General features: G+C 48.3%; 1 protein-coding gene across 2 annotated transcripts in view; it reads left to right on the top strand.

The window, feature by feature from the left end:
• Nucleotides 1-20,788, top strand: part of LOC143427313 (uncharacterized) — a 194,791-nt gene that overhangs the window by 150,301 nt on the left and 23,702 nt on the right. For both annotated transcript variants that reach the window (XM_076901342.1, XM_076901341.1), the window contains exons 5-7: nt 16,037-16,104; nt 16,173-16,433; nt 16,972-17,193. In XM_076901342.1, the coding sequence (XP_076757457.1) occupies nt 16,037-16,104; nt 16,173-16,433; nt 16,972-17,193 (551 nt within the window). The remainder of the gene's footprint in view (nt 1-16,036; nt 16,105-16,172; nt 16,434-16,971; nt 17,194-20,788) is intronic.

The raw sequence follows: 20,788 nt of genomic DNA, 5'->3' as shown, positions 1-20,788 counted from the left end.
GGGTTTGAAATTCAATTTTAGAACGGGCCATGGTTTTTACAATACAATCATCGAAACCGTGTCGTGAAGTATTCAGTTGACCCGGGTACTAGTTTCGAACGGTAGAGATTTAGTTAACCGCAGTCTGACGTTGACTAAATAAACCAGAGTTCGATAGCATTTATGATTACGGTGTCCAAGAATAAGTCGGAGTGTCTCGAGATCGATTTAAAACTCGTCTGACCCATATCGCGGGGTTCTCCGCTTTAAACGGGACTTGAAAAGTGCAAGGGTTATGTCCGACGGAAATTTCTATTGTCGAAGATCGACCTGAATACCGAGCGAATTGGAGACCATCCTATCACAATGTAGCCCAGGATGGGACACCTGGGCGACAATGTCGAGCGATGGCCGGGCCAGGTCGAAATAAAAATTAAGCCGGCCATTAAACGGGAACGTTAGGGTCAGAAAGGGAGCATAACCGGTTGGCCGGCTGATTAAAATAAATTGTCGGCGCGCGGCCCGTGAATAGGGCGAGATTAAAGAGCCAGGTAGAGAATCCGCGAGAGCCGGCTGAAAGTTTCAACCACGGGTCACGACCTTAATTTCTTCTCTCGCGCTCTTCTTCTTTGTCCGCTTTTGAGCGAGGAAAATGGCCGCCGCGTGTCGTCGCCAGGGCATGAATAAATAAAGGGAGCACAGAGGAGGGAGAGAGAGAGAGAGATAGATAGAGGAGACCAGCCGGAGAAACGAGGGCTAGGATACATCGGAGAACACGTCTGACCAAATTTGACCACCGAACCTAACCCAATCAGCCGGCTCATGAAATTTTCATGATCCATCAAGATATGGAAACCGTGGGGTCAGTCGCCCTAATACGGAACACCCGTTTGATACAGCGCGCCGCCATATCTGGCTGTACCATTGCCGTCCGTTCGACAGAACGCACGATCGCGTTCCTCTGATTTCTTTTAATCAGCGTGCCCGCGCGCGCGCGCGTCCGCAGGAGACGTCATCGGTCGGGTCTTTGATTAAGGATAATTGGAATTGTTGGGGAATTGTCGATTTTCTGTGTTTCTTCTAATTTTAAGTTTGGCCAGCGGCGAAATTAGTTTGATGGTGTCATGAGAGTTAATGTTTGATTTGAGTAGGGTCTCTGATGGGGTGTTTTTGATATTTCTGAGAGGAGTTTGATAGCTTCTGTTGGGAATTCGCGCGGGTTGCGGATGACGGGTTACGGAATATTTGAGGAGCTCGATTTTCCCTGGATCGTAGCGTGTTTCCCGGAGATAGCTGAAAGAGTTGGTAAAATTAATTAACCGCGAATAATAACGGTGCACAATAGGAGGGTGTCTCTTCGTTTAGGAGAGACCAGACGATTCGAACGTGGGTTCGATCTGAAAACGTCCACCTACATCGAGTTGTTAAACGAAACTGATACGAATGTGGGTTGCGCTGTAATATTTTCGCGCAGTTTTCGAAACTGAAAAAATAAACGAGAGGACGTTTGTAAATACGGCGTGCTGGTTACAAGGCCGTGGAAATTAAACGATTCCGATGCGCGGAATTAACTGGAGCTCGATTCAATTTCGGTCATCCCTTGTCATGCAAATGGAAAGTATTAATTAACGTAATTTACGCACGACGACGGGAAAAACGATGCTCATTAAGTTTTAATCGCACGAACGGGGTACCGCGTCCCCGTGCGTGAAATTTTCAGATACTTTTCGTACGTGGCGCGACTCGTATAATCGAATCGCATAATCATTATGTAAACGAACGAGAATGCAATTTATTTAATGGACGGGCCGAGAATTACGTTCTTCGCGGTGTCTCTTTTACAAACAGAGAAGATGCAGTGGAAATATTGGAAATCGGGTTCAACATTTCCTCGAAATTTCCCATTCCATTTATTGCGTCGCACTTATTCGTTCTCTGAGTACTCAACCGACTTGGTTAACTATTTATCCATTTATTCGATCAATAATTAATTCGCTGCTCGACTTTTCGTTCGCAATTTGCGCTCGCGGTTACGTCAGTAATCATCGAAACGCACCCTCTCGCGGTATCGTTTCTTGCCGCTTTCCTCGACACTTTCGCAGCGAGAATAATCGCCCGTAAAGGCAGACGGAACAACGAAGATAATTCCTGGAACCCTGCCCTTCCACCCGGTTTTTTTCGCATCTATGATGAACCACCCGCTAGCAGGAAACCACCTGTAATTACCCTCATCCCCGGTGCACATTTTTCTACCGCGCACCGGCGATATTTCTTCGCCAGAAGAAACTCTCTGCCACTGTGTTGGCCAATAAATGCGATTACCAAACAGCCGAAGAAAATTTAATAGCCTCGATCCTTTCTCTTCAATCCCTATTTCGATACTGAAACGAGGAACCAAGCGGACTAGCTTCCGCATCCGGAAGTTTTGGAGGTAGTTTTCGAGGCAGACGGTAAATAATGAATTTCAATATCCAAGAACAAGATATAAGAACTCTATGCATTAGACTCAATATTAAAAATTCATTTAAATGTATCTTCAGTGTCTAACTTCAACTCCACTCTGATAGCTGTCTTTGACGATTAATTAAAAACCATCTACGAAGCCTCCATCCAGGACGAATTAATTTTATTCATTCGATTGAACCTCGTGCGTTCGAAGCTGCAGGGAGTGCGGCTTCCATTCAACGGTCCCACGATCTCGTTTCGTGCGCCCAGCGTCGCCCGCGGTATCAATAAACCCAGCAAGTATCAATAACCCGGGCATCGCGTGGAATCACGGTCGAACGAGCGAAGATAACGAAAAGTGGCCGACCCCCGTCGCGATAATGTCTCGTTTTCCGACCACGTAGCCCACCCCTGGCCCCCTTCGCGCCCCATCGCTCGAGCTTCTCGCCCCGGGGCCCGGACGCAGCGTGTCCGTGCTCAATGGCGAATTGTCGGATGCCAGGCCTCGACAAATAGAGACAATTAAGCGGCTAATATGAGCTGCGCCCGCCGCGTGCGTCGCTCCCACGAGTGCACGGATCGCGCGCGGTTGAAAGGGAGCCGAAGGGACAGGATCCTGCGCCACTGCAAACACCGCTACGGGGAAAAGCAACAATGCACCGGACACTGGCCCGCTTACAGCTCCTCTCCCTTTCTCTCGCCACTGTCAGCGCGGCGTTTTTTCTTTTCTCTCGAGTCCTCTGAGGGGTGGCCCCTATCTGAGGGTAGTCGAGCTTGGATATTGCTCGAGGGTTGCATTTTTCGGTCGCATCGCGGTGCAGACGCTGTGAGTACTGTTTTTGAGGCTTCTTTGATTTGGGTTTCGACTTGGGTGAGGCTAAGGTGTAGTATCGAGATGATTGACGATATTGTTTGAAAGTTTTAGAGTTGGGTTGGTATACGGATGATGGTGTTATTTATATTGTTTATCGTAATTGTATTTTATTTCGAGCAATTTGTCGCTGTACAGCCTAACCAGCGTCGCCGCTCCTCTTTCTCGATCTATTTTCCTTTTTCTTGCCAGTGTCCCCAGGGTCCTTTCGTTTCTCTTGCCTCTATCTCGTTTCGCCCGCGCAATCTCTCGTTCTTTGCTTTATATTTCCCGTTCTTTTTTTCTCTCGCATTTCCCTTGCACCCTCTGTTTGTGCCTCTGTGTACACAGAATAGAAGAACTCCGCGCTCTCAATGCGAGCCAAACTCAGAAGGCCATCATTCTGTTACTACGACGGGGATTATTGGGCGGGGGCGAAACGGTCGCCGCGTTCCTCAAATAGACCCCGACAGCTTTTGAAATATAAAACACAGCGGACTGTTCAACTCGCCCTGTGCAATATTTTTTAACAAACATTTCGCGTTTCATTTAAAAATTGATATTTTAATTTCTCGCGATAAACGATCCGAGTGTTTGAGGATCGCGCAGCGGATGTTTTTAAAAAACGCGCCGCGAAACTTTTCGGGTAATACTATCCGAAGGAGCGGCGAAGTTTCCAAGTTTGAAAACCAAACAACCCCGGGGGATGAAACTTCACGAAAAACCGTCCGACTGCTATCGAATTCGTCCCTCGTAACGATTACAAGCGCGCAATTCCGTCTCTTGCCAAAAATTACGACCAAACAGCAACAAACATCCTCCACCCCTCGTCCTCGTCCCTTCCTATCTCGCAAGAGCGACCCCCTTGTGTGCACATCCCCAGCGTGGAAACAGTCGGATCCCGCAGATCAACGGAGAGGGTCGATCGTGACCGCGCATACGCTCCTGAAATTGCGTTAAACGATCCAACGGAAGCGCGAAATAACGTTGCGATTATTGCGTTGCCTACCCCCATTGTAACCAAGCCCAGTTACCACCCGCGTTACGCGCTCGCTCGTCCACGTGTTTACATTCGTTTATATTTTCGTTACATCCCGTACGTGTAATTGTTCGCGATTAAATAAACCGTAGATTTTCATGCGTTTACGTTTCGGTACGGCGCGAAACGTGAAAAAGCAAAGTTGAATAGCCCGCTGTCCCCGAGCAAACATAATTCCCCGTGAAATATTCCGGCATCGGAATTAAATAAAATGTTCGTCCGCAAACAAAGAGAGAGAGAGCGCCATCGCGCCCTTGCGTGGGGCGAAAGAAGGGGTGGAATTTTTTTGGACGCCTTCAGGCGGTCGATTTCCCCGTCTCTCCCTCCTCTCGCGTCTTTTCTCCGCGTTATTTGTCCGATCCAACCACGTGTTCGAGGGTGTATCTCGATCAGACGCGGACGATACCGACGCACCCTCGGGGGAACGTTGGATCGCGCGCGATCAGAATTTGTTGCGCGTCCCCTTTCCAGTCGATTGTTTAATTAGCTGCTCCCAGACGGTGCAGTCCTTTGCGTCGTTGCTCGCCGCTGGGAACGCGTCGATCGAAGATGTTCTCGGTTATCCAGTGAATTAATTGAAGTTGGTGGCACGCGTGGGTCTGATAACCGGTTTTGTTACTTGCTCGACGCTCGTGATCGTCGATCGTCGCGAGCTAACCGCGATCTTCTGTCGTGCGAGACGAAATTATCGTTTCTTTTATCAACGATCTGTAATTTTTATTTATAGTAATTCGTGATCGTTGATTCCTGTAATTGTAGACGTTCTTCTAATTCTTTTAGCGAAAAGAAAGAAGATTAATCATCGAACGAGAAATCCAATAGTTTCGCGGAACAACCTTTCCAACGTCTTAGGTTCGTTTCTCTCAGCGGAGACTAATATTTCCGTGGCGAGAACCCTTCCACGGCACGGTAGAAAGCTTTCTGGCCGGAAAAACGTGAACGAATGTATATCCGATTTTCCACGCGCGCGTCTTATCGCCCGCTACACGACTTTCCTTTTCGTCCTCCGCGGCGCGACAAACGACGCGGATTAAACGAGTTCCAGCGTCCGTCGTCTGGCGTAATCGAGTATCGCCGGTGTTTCTGAATTAAATGGCGCCCCTTTCAGCCGGCGCGCGTCCATTTTGGATGCCACGGCGACGCGATATCCGATTTTCTTTCCGAAACAACGAGAGGCTCGCGCGAGGCGTCGCGTCTCTTCGAACAGGGAGTATATAACCGGATCAGGGTCTGCTAATAAACTAAAAAGCGAGGTGAAGAAAAAGTGTAGATGCAGCTTTGGTTCCTTTGGTTGTTTCTTTTTTTTTTTTTTTTTTTTTTTTAATTTCAAACATTCGCCAATTACTCGATTATCCTCCAGCCAGCTGGCGAAATGAATACAACCGACGTAGCGCGCAGCGTCGCCATAATTTCTGTTACGCTTAGCAACCTTCGAGATTACCTCGAACAAGACGTTCGCGAGGCGGGTACGGCTTTCATCAAAGACACTTAAGACAGAAAGACCCGCCGCTACAATGGAATTTAGAAGAAAAGGAATTCGAGTCGATATCGTGGACGCGTTCGTTAGAAACTTCCTGAAGCAACCAGGGAGAGGGGCGGAGGAACTGGGGGATGGGATCTGTTAAGTTTCAGAACGCCGGAACGCTTAAGGCCCGTTATACAAAGAAAATATTCAATTTCAAGTCTTTGTAGGATTTCATTATCGAGGGCCGTAGAAAATATCAAAAGTATTTTCCTTTTGCGACCACCGCTACCCCCGCCACCCCTCGCTCGAGCTTCCTAGGAATGCCTGAAATCTTTTGTACACCGTTGATACGCGGAACTTCCGGCTGCGCTGCGGAGGAACCCGGCAATCTAATTTACATTTTCAATTCCTTGGCCGGCCGGCTCCCCGCTAAAAGGTCGCGCCTAATTGAAACTAATAGCCCACTGTGCTCTTCGTACGTAATTATCGGGGCGCTCACCCTTGTGTATCGTTCGAGCTTCGCTGATGGAATTATTGAGAACGTGGACAAAGTGATAAATACTCGCCGTCACTCCAGCTGCAACTCCAACGGAAGTTCGTCGATTTCGAACGCGTTCGATGATTCGACGAGAAGAAGCTTTTAAGCGTTCGATTTTCATTTCTCACGACTGGACAACTGGTTGCGTCAGGGTTAGTTTGGATTGGGTTCAGTTCGATTCGCGGAAACGTTTCATAAATCATGAAAACAGCTCGCGAAGCGTTTCAGAACGAAGTAAAAACCATCGAACGACTCGCTTAGAACCGGATGCGTTTCGAGCGTTTCGAGAACCGGCCGAAAGGCGCGCAGCGGGCGTTACCCTTTTCACCGGGAACCGCGCTCGCTCGTCGATGTTGAAGGGCTTTGAAGGAGAGCTCGGGACGATCGACGGTGGAAATTTCGAAAATAGACGCTCAGCCACTGGTTGGAAACGCTCGCCTTTACGCTTTCACGTCGTTCAGCGCGTCGATCTTCAGCCAGCGGCCAAGGGTTCTCCTGAGATACACCGCGTCGAGAGAAAAAGAGAGCAGAGAACCGCAGAGCCGCCCCGCTCGCCGTTTCAATGCGAACACCCTGGGTGCCGCGAGATCCTCTTCTCTGGCTGCTTATTTCCCTCCCGTTCGCCACGCTTCCTTCCCCCGTTCGAACGTTCGCCGTTCCGACGAATCACGGGCTCTGAACATATTTTACAGCCCCCAAGCTTAATCCGGAAAAATATCTCGGTCTAACGAGGCTCATCTTCCGAGAACAGCCACCACGAATCTCGAGGAATTCCTAGGTAGCCCGCTATTTTAGGTGACATGGTTCCCTGAGGAGGGTCTGTCCCTTTCAAACGGTCTGCAACCCTTCAGACGAACACCAGGGGTTGTTCTCCCCCTCCGCGAGACGGCTTGAATCGTGCCCCGGCTCCGCTGGGACGTTTCATGCTTGCATTCTACTTGACGTCGATGCGCATCCCGCTGGTCGCATGAGTTCGGCTAAATAATGGATGAATCGATAGCCAGGCCAGTGGAGCAGCTCTCGAATGATATTTCCGGCTAACGTGAAACATTGATAAGAGTACTTTCTGGACTTCTGACGTCACGATCAATGAAGTATAACTAATCACACGCGACCTAATCTTTCATCGTTCCAGTCTTGAGATCGTACTGTTCAGCAATCTCTTCGCGTCGGCGAGGAGATCAATCGATATTGGTTAAATTATCGCGCGAAACTTTTTTGCAATTTCGACCAGTTAGCCGTGAGGTTTGCAACGAGTTGCTCCGAGAGGATATAATAAAACTCGAGGTGGAATTACGTCGTCGAAGGCGGGCACAGAGAGAGAGAGAGAGAGTTTTTTTAATTAGAATCCCATCGGGGATCTCTCGACCTGGTTAATAGATTTTTCTTTTCTCTTTTTTTTTCCACGCTGAACTTTGGAACCGGATAACAACACCGCGAAACGGGGCCGTTTTCAAATTTGCACGGGGATACTAACCACTCATTACGACTGAGAAGATATACCGCACGCTTGTTCCGCGTCTGAAAATCCTCTTCTGTGCGCGGGAACGTGCTCGAAAAAATTTCGCCTGTTTCATTGTACGTGCCGCGTTTAATTGCAGATCTCCGCTGTACCGACGGGACCTCAAATATCGCCGATTTTTCAGCGATTTATTACCCGGGAGCATCGCGAAATGAATTTTCAACTGTTTAATCGGTCGAATCGGCGCACACGTATGCACGTTTAAATCCTCGTTCGAGAATGAAAGATGAGCCGTTGAACGGAGAATCAAGTGTCGAACAGCGAGAAACAGCCCGTCCGGTCGTCCAATAAATCGACCAGTCTCAAAGGTTCCGCCGGATATTTAACGCATAAAACAAAAAACTCCGACAGAACGGTATGCGAACTGGTCATTTTTCCTTTGGACAACAAACGGTGGAAATTCGTATCCAGATATGCGGATCGAATCTGCTGTATCCCCGCTGTATTTACTCGTTCGCTGCGCGGAACTATTCGAATTATTTCGATTTCGCGTACAGCGGGGGGGGGCCTCTGCCTTTGTAGCGCGATAGGTTTTCATCGTTACAGTGCTGCCTGCGGCCGTGGCGTCGAGTTTCCGAATTCTCTGCCGCTGTTTGCCTCTCCTCGCTTTCCTGCGGATCGGCGAAATAAAATCGTTTCGTGATTTTTGCGCGGATTAAATAACAAGAACGCAAAGCCAGTCGATCGTAGAATTTCAGGCATTCGTAGGAAGAGATAAATCCCGGATCGTCGCAGTTACCGCTCGTCGCGTTTCCATCGATACGTTCGCGCGATCTCGTCGAACTTGGTCGGTGCGAGGCAAATTGTCTGACGCAAGGCGTCCAACTTCTGCGCCTTTGGGGCTGCGTTACCGGCGAACAAAGCGAGCAAAGCACACATTCGTTAGGCGTAAACCGTTCCTCGTTTAACCTCGCCTCGAATGTGTTCAGTAATCGTTCGCATTTCCTCCAACGTTTTTCAACACGCAGTCGCACAAAATGATCGCGTCGTATAAATCACCTGGGGCGTGATGTATGGCTGTTTCACTTTATTAAGCGTAATTGTTTGGTGCTCAGTCGATGGTAACGCGACGCGGGTAAAATGTCAGGAACTCGGGGAAACCTCGCGAGGAACGGTCGTTCTTAAAACGAGACACGGAAAGTCTTGGCGGGCGGGCGAACGTGGGGCTGGGAATTTCAGGAATTGAATAATCACCGGGAACAGTTCGCGCGCGCTCCATTGCACTTTACTCTAAATCATTTCAGCAACAATTTCCCGCGGAGGGTATAATCGCGCTGCATTTCACAGGGAACGAACGATGGTAGGGGGTTGGAGGAGGAAGCAGGCTGGCAGGGGGGAGCGTCGGGAGTTCGATTGGAGCTGTGCACGCAGTCGTGCAAATTATTGCGTTTCGCATTAAACCCGTCACGAATCTAGCTGCGAATTAAAACGCGGAGCAATTTGTGACCTCGTTTCTTAAGAACGTTTTTCACCGCCGCACCGTGACGTAAAGCTAGTAAAATTCCACCACTTCTTCTCTGACGAAGACCTCGCGATATTAAATTGCAACGGCGCTCGTAATTTTTCCAAATTTTTTTAACAACACGTATACGTTCAAAAAATAAATTGACCAGGTAATTTCATTTGTAACGTTCGTTCGCGGTGATCTACGAATCTTTCAGCAGTTACTCGAATCCGGATGTTCCACGGCTGGCGAATATCCACGGAATTTCGTTGTGTCTTCGGCTCACCGTTGCCTGGTAAAATATTTCGCTTTACTGTAAATCGAGGCGGCAGGAAGGTAATGCATAAGCAGCATCGATACAATATCGAGATAGAGTTCGACCATCCGGAATGCTGCTCGAGGCAGGAAACCCGGCCGAATTATGTATCGAACGTGCGAGATTCCCGCGCGAGCATGAGCTACGACAATCACTTTTCTACAATGCTACCCCCAACTGCTACTACTTACTGGCGGCACGCAAATTATTGCCCCCACGGAAATTCCAACTGTCGAAGTTCGATCGAAAGTTTCAATAATCCAGGCGTACCGGCAATAACGAGAACGACGCGATATTTCTCTTTTTTTACACCAGTCGCAGTCGATCGGTTTCGAACCGAAGACTAAGGGGACGCACAAAAGACTTGACGAGCCGCAGAGGGTTTGCGGGTAGACGCGAAATGTCCGAGCGTTGATCGACGCGGCTCGCATCCCGTTTCTTGGCTCGCACCGGATCCCAAAACTTTCGATAACATCGTAAACTCCCGTGTAAAAGTTTGCGCCATAGAAGTCAGAGATTCACGATTCTGTTACTGGATTATTTCTTCTCGCGAGTTTCACCGATAATGCCTCACGCTGCCGATATTCTCGACCTCTGCCTCCTTCCACACCTGGTCTCGCACCCTTTCGCGCACCCTCGCACCTTTTTTCTTCGTCCCTTCCCTTCTGACGAGACAAATTTTCGACGACAAATTCAGATCGCCCCAGTCTCTTGGGTTAAATTTATTGTTTCGAGAGGAAGACCTCTGTGCTCGATGATCAACGCTATCAGTAGGGTCGTTGGTGATAAATTGCAGGGAATAGTGTTTGCAGAATTTTTATCGCTACCCTAAGTTCCCTTTCGTACGACGTGGCTTCGTTCCTTAATTTTCTTTCGACGCGAAGTGAAGTAATTATTTTTCAAGCGTTCGCGTTTCGCGTTCTCTCCCCTGGCGAGGATCAACGCCATCAGCGCGCGGATTGTTCGCGATACCGGCAGGCTATGCTTAAAATTTAATTCGAGCACAAAGCTGAGGCTTTGTGGCGGTTCGCCGACCGTGATTGGTTGCTACCTAAGTTTAAGCTCGCGGGCTTTAGCCGCGCGTCGAGGAGCGTGCGTGCGCCCCGCGTAATCCGCTTCGAACGATCGCTCTGCGTGCGTGCACGCTCGCGCGGCGATGGATTCGTTCGTGTCTGTGGATCGACCGATCGAAAACGAGAAGATTCGGTGGAATCACATTTTTCGAGAGCGTCGATGATTTTTCAGATATTCGCTGTTCAAATTGTGAGCGCATTTCAGGTCGTGCACCCACTAATATTCGTCCTGGTATTTCACCAGTTCCTTCCATCGTACAAGAAAATTGTACGGACGGAAGTTTTGTTGTTTTTTAGTACCTTTAATTCATGGTAACCACGAGCGTTTCATTTGCACTTATTTTCAAACATTTTGCACGAGAACGATGACAAAAAGAAGTGAATACACATTGTCGAACGGCGGTATGTCAGCAGCGAGGTGTATAAACTTGTTAGCATGCACCGATAATTAATTCAATATTGACTTTTTCACGACGCGATTCCATTCGGTGTTTTGTAATAATCGTAGTGAAAATAATGCATCAATATATTGTGGCAAATGGAACGTGAAAAATTGATCACGGTTAATTAGTCCCGGATTCGAGAAAATTTCGCCAACGAAATCGCGACACGATTACCAAACATATATTATTTTACAATATCGTTGATCAATTAATATTTACCGGAATTAAGTTCAAAACATAATCCCACGACAGATTGCCGCATACAAATTACATCCTGCCCCTCATGAATAATATCGTCAAATAATTATTCATGGCTGCGTAAGGATGCGTAAACAGCCGTTTACACGAGGGAAACATTTGCAAAAATGCACGCTGCGACAGCAAAATGCTTAAACATCGACGCGGTTACAATTCATCCCTTCTTTTTCCTGTTCTCCACGTCAAATACTTCCTTCATTACGCAAACTCGGCCTAATTTTACCTCTACCTGTCACCCGTCTCCCACCGTTCTTCAAGCGACGCCGCAGCGCGACGAACATGGGTGACTGTGTGTGTAGGGGGTCGAAAAAAAAAGTGTTGGACGCGTTTGTTAGACGGACACGATCAACAGCAGCCTAGCTGTTTGTATTGTCTAATAGCCGGATGGCGTGTAAGGGTGAGTTTCACCCTTCCCCGTCGAATGGCTGCCGCCACCATCTCGTTCTCGGACATGGTTTATTGATTCCTCCGCTGCGTAAATACGCACGCCACTCCGTGGTCCCTGCTAACGACGCCCACGGGGGCGTCGCGGCGCGTACGCGGCCGCGAATTATCGTGCAAATCGTTTCCACCGCGGCTGACCACGGTTTTGCTAATGTTTTTCCACTTTCCATAATCCGCGGTCCTGCACTCGAGTCACGTAAAGAAGGGAACGGCGCGCACTTTCGAGGGTGGCTCGTTCCTCAAGGACGTCGTGTACAATCGTTAACGATTCTTCTTTTCAGTGCTCCTCGAGACCACTTCGCGAACGTCGCGTCGTTTATTAATTGTAATTTGGCGTAGGTTAGATTTGTCGATTGTGGTTTAGACGATTGTTGGTGCGTGGCAGGGTTGAGAAACGGGGGTGGATCGAAGAGTATCGAGGATGTAAGAACCGCGCAGCGTTATTACATCTAGCTGCCTCGACGAGGCATCGGAATTATCGAGTGGCCGTGACGAAGTGACTTTAACGGAGGCTCTCGTTAAAATGCGAACACTCGACTTGACATGGCCGATTTCTCTTAACGCTGAGATAAATACGCTCCCCCTGACGAGACCCATTATCGGAAACGAGGGGAAGGAATAATTCTACGCGCTCGCGTAGAGGCAGAATGCAATTATCTCGTTAACCGTTTCGCTGCCTAATTAATTTCTTCGTTTTTATTTTTTTTTTTTTTTTACCTGCAAATTTATTGCATTTCGAAATCGCACGCCGAAAATTTGGAGCGCGCAGTGCTTCCGACGATTTTTTTTTTTTTTTTTACCTGCGAGAGAAGGATATGTCGTTGGCTACAAATGCTGCTTGTTTCGAAACTACGGGTATCGCGATGAATCATTTTTAAACGCATTACGAACGCGGACCCGGGGATTTATGTGATTCGTGAGCGTTCCGTGAAATGCGTTTAGCCAGGAACGATGAATTAGCGATCGTTTGGCGATAAAGCGGATCGTTGTTCTCCTTGCTATCTCGAAGGATTCGTTGAAAAATGATTGCCACAAATTTTTGCCCTCGAAATTACAAATTCTTTCGTCGGTCTAATTTATACGAACGCTCGATTCAATCGTTATCGTCGTCATCGACATGGCGATCGTAATTTCAACTTTTATTACAACGTTTATTTGAACAACAGAAATTATTTCGATGGGAGGAAAATTACACGCGGGGGTGCGAAGGAAAAATAAATAAATTTCCAGCGGAACTATCGCGCACGCGAGAGGCGTTTTTCATCGAACAATTTTCGCGCTCGCAGCTACTCTTGCTCGTAGTTATCAGTCTGTCGATAACGCTGTTGTCATTACTCGTAGATTGCAACTGGAGGACAGAGAATGAGCTGTCTCAGCGCGATCCCGGTGATTTATTTATGCGATCGCATCGAAAAAACACGGGGACAGTTTCGATCGTTGACTCGCCGTGAAAACTACCCTATAATTTATCGGCCATTATTTATTGCATTATTTTTTCATCGCTGAACCGGCAGAATTGAGTTGCTCAAACAATGGACACTTCCTCTGACCCTTTTCGCGTCCCTTTCCATCGATGTACAAATTTTTCTCGATTCGTTTTCCTTCCAAAATGACCGTCCCGCTTTTTTTTAATTACGACATCAGCTCCGAGTCGAGCTCGTTGAGGTTCAGCCGGTGTGTCCGTTGATGGAACATCCGTGTAATTGGAGTGAATCCCCGGCGAAACTTGGCTGAAACATTTAATCAACATTCTCGTGAACGCTCACGCCGCGATAGAAGAACGTGTTCCCGTAATAACCTATAGATAAAATTCTTGCCAACTCCCGGCTCCATGCCTCCGTCGAATTAAGGGATCTCCTTCCGTTTTACTTGCGGATTAACCCCTTCGCGATCGTAACGTTTACACCCTGAAATTCCGTAAGCGGATCACGCGGATGCGTGTGGGTTTATAACTGTTCCATATTCCCGTACATCGGAGAGTTAAGTTGTTGGCGAAGCACCGTCGTAAAAACAGACATTAGGAGTCTGAATGGAGGGTGAATTAATTGAGAACGAGATAGGGCCGGGAATGGAAGGGACAGCGTATGAAAGTGGTCAAATTTTCGTCCTAATCTCGCGCCAGAGCTTCCAATGTCGCAGCTATACGTTCCATCCGAGGGAAATTAATTATGTACTTAGGTAATCGTTCGATAAAAAAATTTCGAACGTTCCTGAGAGTTCAAGAGGGGTTATAAATCAGTATCCAACACGCGTGATCCACGCGTCAGTGGTTTTCATTTAAAATCATCGATCTACAGTTTAGAATACAGAGGTTCGAGGTGCAAAATTAAAGAACCAAAATCTAACGTCCAGAATCCTAACTCTAGTATTCATAGTGCCTCTTAAAACTTAAGAAAAGACAGTTTCATTTTTGCACCCCCTTGGGCATCCACCAGCGTCCGCTGACGATCGAACAGGGGACGTAATATTTAAAGGTTCCCATCTCCACAATCTCCTCCATCGAGATCATCTCCTCGATCCCATCTCCTTCTCGATCGTGTCTTTCAATTGGTCCACGGTCGGTACAAAGAAATACAAATGGACGATAACAATCGTCCCTGCAGAGTATCGTCGAGCTCGTAAACGTCGCCGCTCCGACGTTCGCGTCGCAGACGCGACGGCACTAAGCTTAAAGGATCGCCGCGAAGTCCTCGGGATCATCGAGAAACGATAAACCGGCCGTGTCGCCGTGCAATAATCTGGAAGCCGTAGAATCGATCCCAGCACGCTGCAGCTGCCAGATCGGAAAGCGTTTATGGGTTAACGAGCCGGATCCCTTCGACGAGCGCCGCGCGTCGCATCCGCGCGAAACACCAGCGGCACTGTACGCTCGCGATCTCCTCCGCGAGACACGTTAGACGACGCTCCAAACGAATTTTTGACGACGCACCACAGCATAAATCTCCGCACGGACCCCCTCCATCCAGCGGAATGGTAATTTTATACAACGAAGACGTCGACTGGGTGTACTTTAAGGACACGATAAAAGTGCAGCCGGTATTCTCGGATGGAATCGATTTATAAACGTCAGAGACAAACATACACGCTTGCCTCCCTCCGCACCGTTCTCTTTTATGAACCATGAACCGCCCGCTCGAAGCGCACGAATAGAGAGAGAGTATTCCTGTTCGCCGGACATCTGAAACCGCCGATGCGTGCGGAGACGCGCATGCCCCGCGCATACATTTGTCTCCTCGAGCTCCTACTTTTATGCCCGCTCGCATTGATCTCGAGCTTTGAGACAGCCTCGCGCTCAAATGATGAGTGACTGTCGATAAACAGCGCCAGATGTGTAACGGAAGCTTTCGCAGGCGTCGTTCCAATGGTCCGCGTCCGTACCAACGCGTGATGGTCGTTTAAAATCGCAACTCGTTTTGTAATTACAAATTGCATTCGATCGTTGTTTTATTATCGATTGGAATTTTGGTAGAAAAAATGGAGGTGCGCGTCGAGAAGTACGCGAGACAGACAGAAACGAAGGTAAACTTCGTCTCGCGGCTATCAGAGGGGGTGGCGAAGGGTTGGGGGTACGAGAAACAGGAAGCAACGGAGGCAGGAAGGGGACGAGACTATAGTGGAAGGTAGAAGTTGCGGAGCGGAGCTAAGTAAGCAAGGTAGCAACTAGTAGGGACACAAGACAAGCTCGAAAAGTTTTAAGTAGCTACGCGATACTAAGTCTTGGTCCTTTCACCCCTTTCCCGCCCGCTGGTAACCGCCACTGTCTCTCCGCCGCGCCTCGCAGTTTGTCTTTTCAGCGTGTACAAATGCTCCGGAATTATGTACACACGTGCGCCACGCGGCGGTATTTGCGCACCCCATATTTCTTCGGGAACCCATGGAACACTTTTTCGACGTTTTGCTGATGGATTGCTTGAGAGTTGGATTTTTTCTTTCTTCCTCTTTGTTTTTTCTGTTTGTTTGTTTATACGAGCCCGGAAGAGCGTGTTTGAATGGAGTTGAGCGTATTTGAGGAGTGTATTTCACCCTGGCTGACGTCTCGATGTTCCCTTTTTTTCCCCCGTGGCCAACGCGTTTGATGCGGATAGAGTTGCTTTTCCACTTTCACGGGCCGGTCGTAGCGTTAACAAATTGGAAACGAATGGGATACGCTTTACAAACGATGACGCGCGCGCCGTAGAAAAATTGAATTTTAATTGGAATTCTCTTTCTCTTTTTTCTAGCGACTACAAATGTCATCGTTGCATCGTGATGCACATGAAGCATCCGAACGTTCTCCAGTATAAAGAGTGTAAGTACTAACCGCGATCGATTCGCGCGTGCCAGCCAATTTTAATTAAATCCCTTGTGACCCGCCAGCCTACTGCATCAACGAGTCGCCCAAGCCAAGCTTGCCAACCATATGCAGCGAGCTGCCCAGCGACGCCATACTCATCTCGCTGTTCCGCACGGGGGCAGCCCCGATGCCCTGCCCCTTCAAGGGGCCCCTAGAGTTCACGTACAGCCACGGTGATTTCGAATGCAACTCGCCGCTGTCCACCGCGGAAACCTGCACGCAAGAGTCGCGATTGCTTTTACGCTATCAGGCGTGCGCCAACGTGCTCTCCTCCGAAAGCGTTGGTGAGTATCACGGTTCGTCCACTCGAAGTGAAATGAATTTACTTCGCCTGAAATTGGGTCGCGATTTCGTTTTTTCTTCACCGTCGATCGATACCCACAATCGATCGCGACGTTAATTAACAGAACGCGTAAGCGAGAGAATCCGCGAAGCTCGATAGAGCTTACGGCGAAATGATTAACGGCACTGTCAATTACCATTTGTTGCCACCGTTCCCTGCTCGAGCGATTTTCCGCGATTATTATAGCGCGCGAAAACGCTCGCTGGTATAATTCATTTCGTGGTGTGGTCAACGGTTAGAATAGTTCCGTTTATAATTCTCACTGCCGGCGATTTAGCCCCGCTCGTAATTGGAATCGCTGTTCGTATCGTCGTGGTAATTGGAGAAATCTAAACGGTGGTCAGAAGATTCGCGCGACCCGCGAATATTCCCGTGCGAACGATTCAGACCCGTGGAAAGACTCGAGGCACCTTGAGAAGATATCAGAATGGAGTTAAACAAATTTTCGAGAGCCCGCAATTAGTTTCGTCTCGTTTCAGACGTGGAACTGGAGTGTCTGGCGACGTGGAAGGAGGGCAGCACTCACAATCTGGTCGCGAGGCTGCACGGATCACGGAAAACGACCGACGAGGACAGCTACAGATGCTTCATCTACGAGCAAACTTCGAATAATTCGTGGAATTTGGCGCAAAGCCTGGATGCCTCTTGCACGGGCTTGATCAGCGTTAAAGAGGCTGCGAAGACCTTCAAAATGAAGCAGAGTAAGTCCAACGACCCTCGCGTCTCCCCTGACTCCAGTCACTCATCCGCTGAACAGTCTAAAAATTTGTAAATCCATAAAACCTGCACGCGTCGCGTCATCCGTCCACCGTCAATCAATCCTCTTGTGATACACGAACACATGGGCGCGCGTTGGCCCATATTCGGACCAATGGCGGCGATCCTGCGGGTGAACGGATGGCGGGACCGATACAGCGGCGTCGTTAGCCGATCGCGCGCGTCTTGGCACGATGAAAACCGCGGGCACCGACAGCGGCAGCCTCCGCTCGAAGAACGTAAACTATGAGGATGTCCATGGACACCGGATCGGATTCTTGGGTACACTCTGTCGAGCGGTGGACGTCAGCTACTCCGGGTATTCCGTCGCATCGCATAGCTGAACGTAGCCTTGGCAGATTGCGATGATTCTGGCTGGCGCAGTCATGGTTAACCAAATTGAGGCGATCGTAGGGCTCGCTCGATCGCCGCTGGACATTCTTGGGATTGATTTTGCCCGGTACCAGGGATCTTTCGATCGGTCTCCACTGGAATTCTTCACGGGAATTCTCGTGGAACGATTAAAAGTCTCGCGACGAATTCCTCGCGGTGGCTGGATTTTAAATTCATAAAATCATCCTCCCCGTTCGATTCGCCGATACATCGTCCCCTTTATTATCCGTTAACTAAAACGCGTTTAATTAAACTCGCGTCGAGCTATATTCTCTGCCCGTTTCTCTTAATCGAAACGTCATCGAAGGTACCATTATCTTTTTTCTTTTTTTTTCCCTCGATAGAGCGAAAGATGGTCCCCGTTGCGGATTGAATATTCATGCGGAATCGAATCCTCGCGAGCTAATCATTCATCGCGATCGTTCATTACAAGTTTAATTCATCAATCCGCACGACACAGCCGATCCCGCGCCGCGATCGGTCGATTCGATTCGATTCGTTGCCCCAGTTCCCGGTTTAAAATACGCCGCTGCCTTCCAGTCCATGAAACCCCGTGGATAGGAACAGACAGCGGTATCAGATGGAGATGATCTTGTTGCTGGCTTTGTGGTAAACCACGCTCAGTTGGATTCCCCGGATATATGACTGATTGCACGATCCTGCCGCCGGAGATATTTATTTCTCGATGCCTCCTGAATAACAAAATAGAACGTATCCGCAGACGGTTCTCAGTTGGCATATTTTTAACGCAACCGATGGAAAATGAAATACAGAATGGACGGTTTTATTCTACAAATGTAACGGACACATCTCGCTGCCGTATAAAGAAGATCTGTGCGCTCAATTTTTAACGGAAACAGAGGCTCAGCAAGTATGAAACATTAAAACGTCTATGTCACGGTTTTATATTTATATTGCGTTCTGTGTTTAAAGAATTTACAAGCATTTATATCCGGTTGACTTCGAATATTAAAAAACGATACGTTTTTCAGTTCGAAGAGTATTTAGCTGCGCTCAGGAGGAATAGAACGAATCGATCGGTTAATTGGCTCTAAGCTCTCTGGACACGCGCGAACGGAGCGGAGGGGTTTAGAAATTTGGGAATTCCGATGGCCCGATCCGAGCGTTTAAGCGGCTTAGCAATTTTTCCACGCCTCTGTCGCGACATTAGCCCGGGTGTTTCGTTAACCTCGTTCGCCTGGCGTTTCCATTTAAACTTTCCAGGAGGCAGATTAGCCCGTGGGATCTCCACTGCGCCCGCTCCGCGTGTCAGCGTCGACGACGTCAATCCTGGCCGCAATTTCTTTCGCTGCCCCCGCGAAAATACGGGGACAATGGATAATCATTCGAACGATTCGAGGAGTGTCGGACAGTCGCCTCGCAAATTCGATATATTCGCTCGCGAAGTGAATTTCAGCGAGTCACCCCTTATTTCTCGCGAGATGAAAAGGCTTTTCTCATGGCCCTCTACTCGTGGCCATCATATTGTAAATATATCGGGCTACCCGGTTGGGCGTTCGCCATTTTACGACCGCGGCTTCCCTTTTTATGCCCGCCTTTCCAGCCTGCCGCGACAGAAACGGGCAGCTCCTTGATTTGCATCGAACTGCGATCCCTTGCGTGGGAGTAGAGCGAAATGAATTCCAGGTGGAATGGAAAAGAAGTGAAGGAGATGTCTTGGAACGATCGTAAATACCACTGAAACAATATCGAGACACGAGTGTTGCGTGTACGGGGGAGGAATCTTGGTCCCTTCAGATTTTCTAATCTTATCTACGTTAGTAATATCTGTGTAGAAGCATGATTCGCGTATCGATTGTAAAATGAATAAATGGAACACTCGCACGCACTAGTCGCGGATAATACAATTTAGTGATTGCGCCGAGAGGTGTGCAGGGGATGGAAAAAATAGGTTAGACGGTAGTACGATACAGAGGGAATGCAATAATCGTAGGCAAACGTGCGTCCTCGTCGGCTGCAAACAGTTATCGCGTCGATGGTCGACTGCTCGCAGCTATCAATCACTGTGCACGAATTAATGGACCGTTAAAAATGCACGGCCGTCGAAGTACGCGGCGTGCAACGCGCCTAGGCAGAGAGCCGATCGATACCTCGATAGGACACGCGTTCTACGAACGTAACGCCGTATTAAGTTTAAAAAACAGTAGCGATCTTAAAGAAAAAATTGCATGTAATTACTGGATTGTGCGATATTACACTTGGCCTGGTATTTTGATGAGAATCTGCACGAAATCGACAGGCAATTGCGTCAGATTCTTGATTTTACTTCTGCGCGTCTGCTCATCCGTTGACTCGTACTACTGAAATTGCAAATTTCATTTATTTCTTCAGTTTCTCTTGCCAAATCGAACGATCTCCGATCGCTGTCGTTGAAAAGCATTTACGCGAATAATATTTCACGGATCTCACTGGGAGAACTGACAATGAGTGAACGTTTTCTTACCAATTAAGGAATTGCGATTCAATTTGAAGTTCTGTTTAATAAATTTCTCGTCTCGTCGTAAATTCAACCAGCGAAATCCTGGCAAACTGTTCCGTTAACTGCATCCGCAACTCCATAACCGTCGCAAATTAACAGCCCTTCGAAACGGGCTGGGAATTGTTCAATTCGTTGGTCGAGAATCATTTTTTTTTTTTTTTTTTTTTTTAATTAGCCTCCCCGTTTTGCGACCAGACCGCACACGCCAGGAAACAGGACGAAACGAAAACTCTGGCTGGCCGATGGCTCGTTAATGTCGACGGCTGATGAACCCGACAGTCGCATAATTAAATTTATAGTCGAAGGACGAGGGATAAAAAGTAATACGCGGCGGAAGTTTACGCGTAGTTTAGCTATCAGCGCGCGAGGACTTGGCGAACTTGAAGAGTCGGGAATGAGTTTCTGGGTACATTATGCGCTCCGGGGATGGAATAACTCCGTTAGCGGCGGAGTTATATTATTTCGAGAGCAGAATGAAGCCATCCCCCGCCTCGTTCTTCGACGTCTAATCCTATTTCGCTCTCGCAGCCCCGGATCAAACTTATCGGGTGTAATTTCGAATTTTTCGCTATGTCCCTTCAAATCGTATCTCTTAGACGAACAATCCAACATTTTCCACCATCGATAATTAACAAATCCACTTGCAT

The sequence above is a fragment of the Xylocopa sonorina genome, chromosome 9 (genome assembly GCF_050948175.1).
Source record: "Xylocopa sonorina isolate GNS202 chromosome 9, iyXylSono1_principal, whole genome shotgun sequence".
Classification (NCBI taxonomy): Eukaryota; Metazoa; Arthropoda; class Insecta; order Hymenoptera; family Apidae; genus Xylocopa; species Xylocopa sonorina.
Note: the sequence above shows the minus strand (reverse complement) of the source record. Positions and strands in the feature narration are given on the sequence as shown.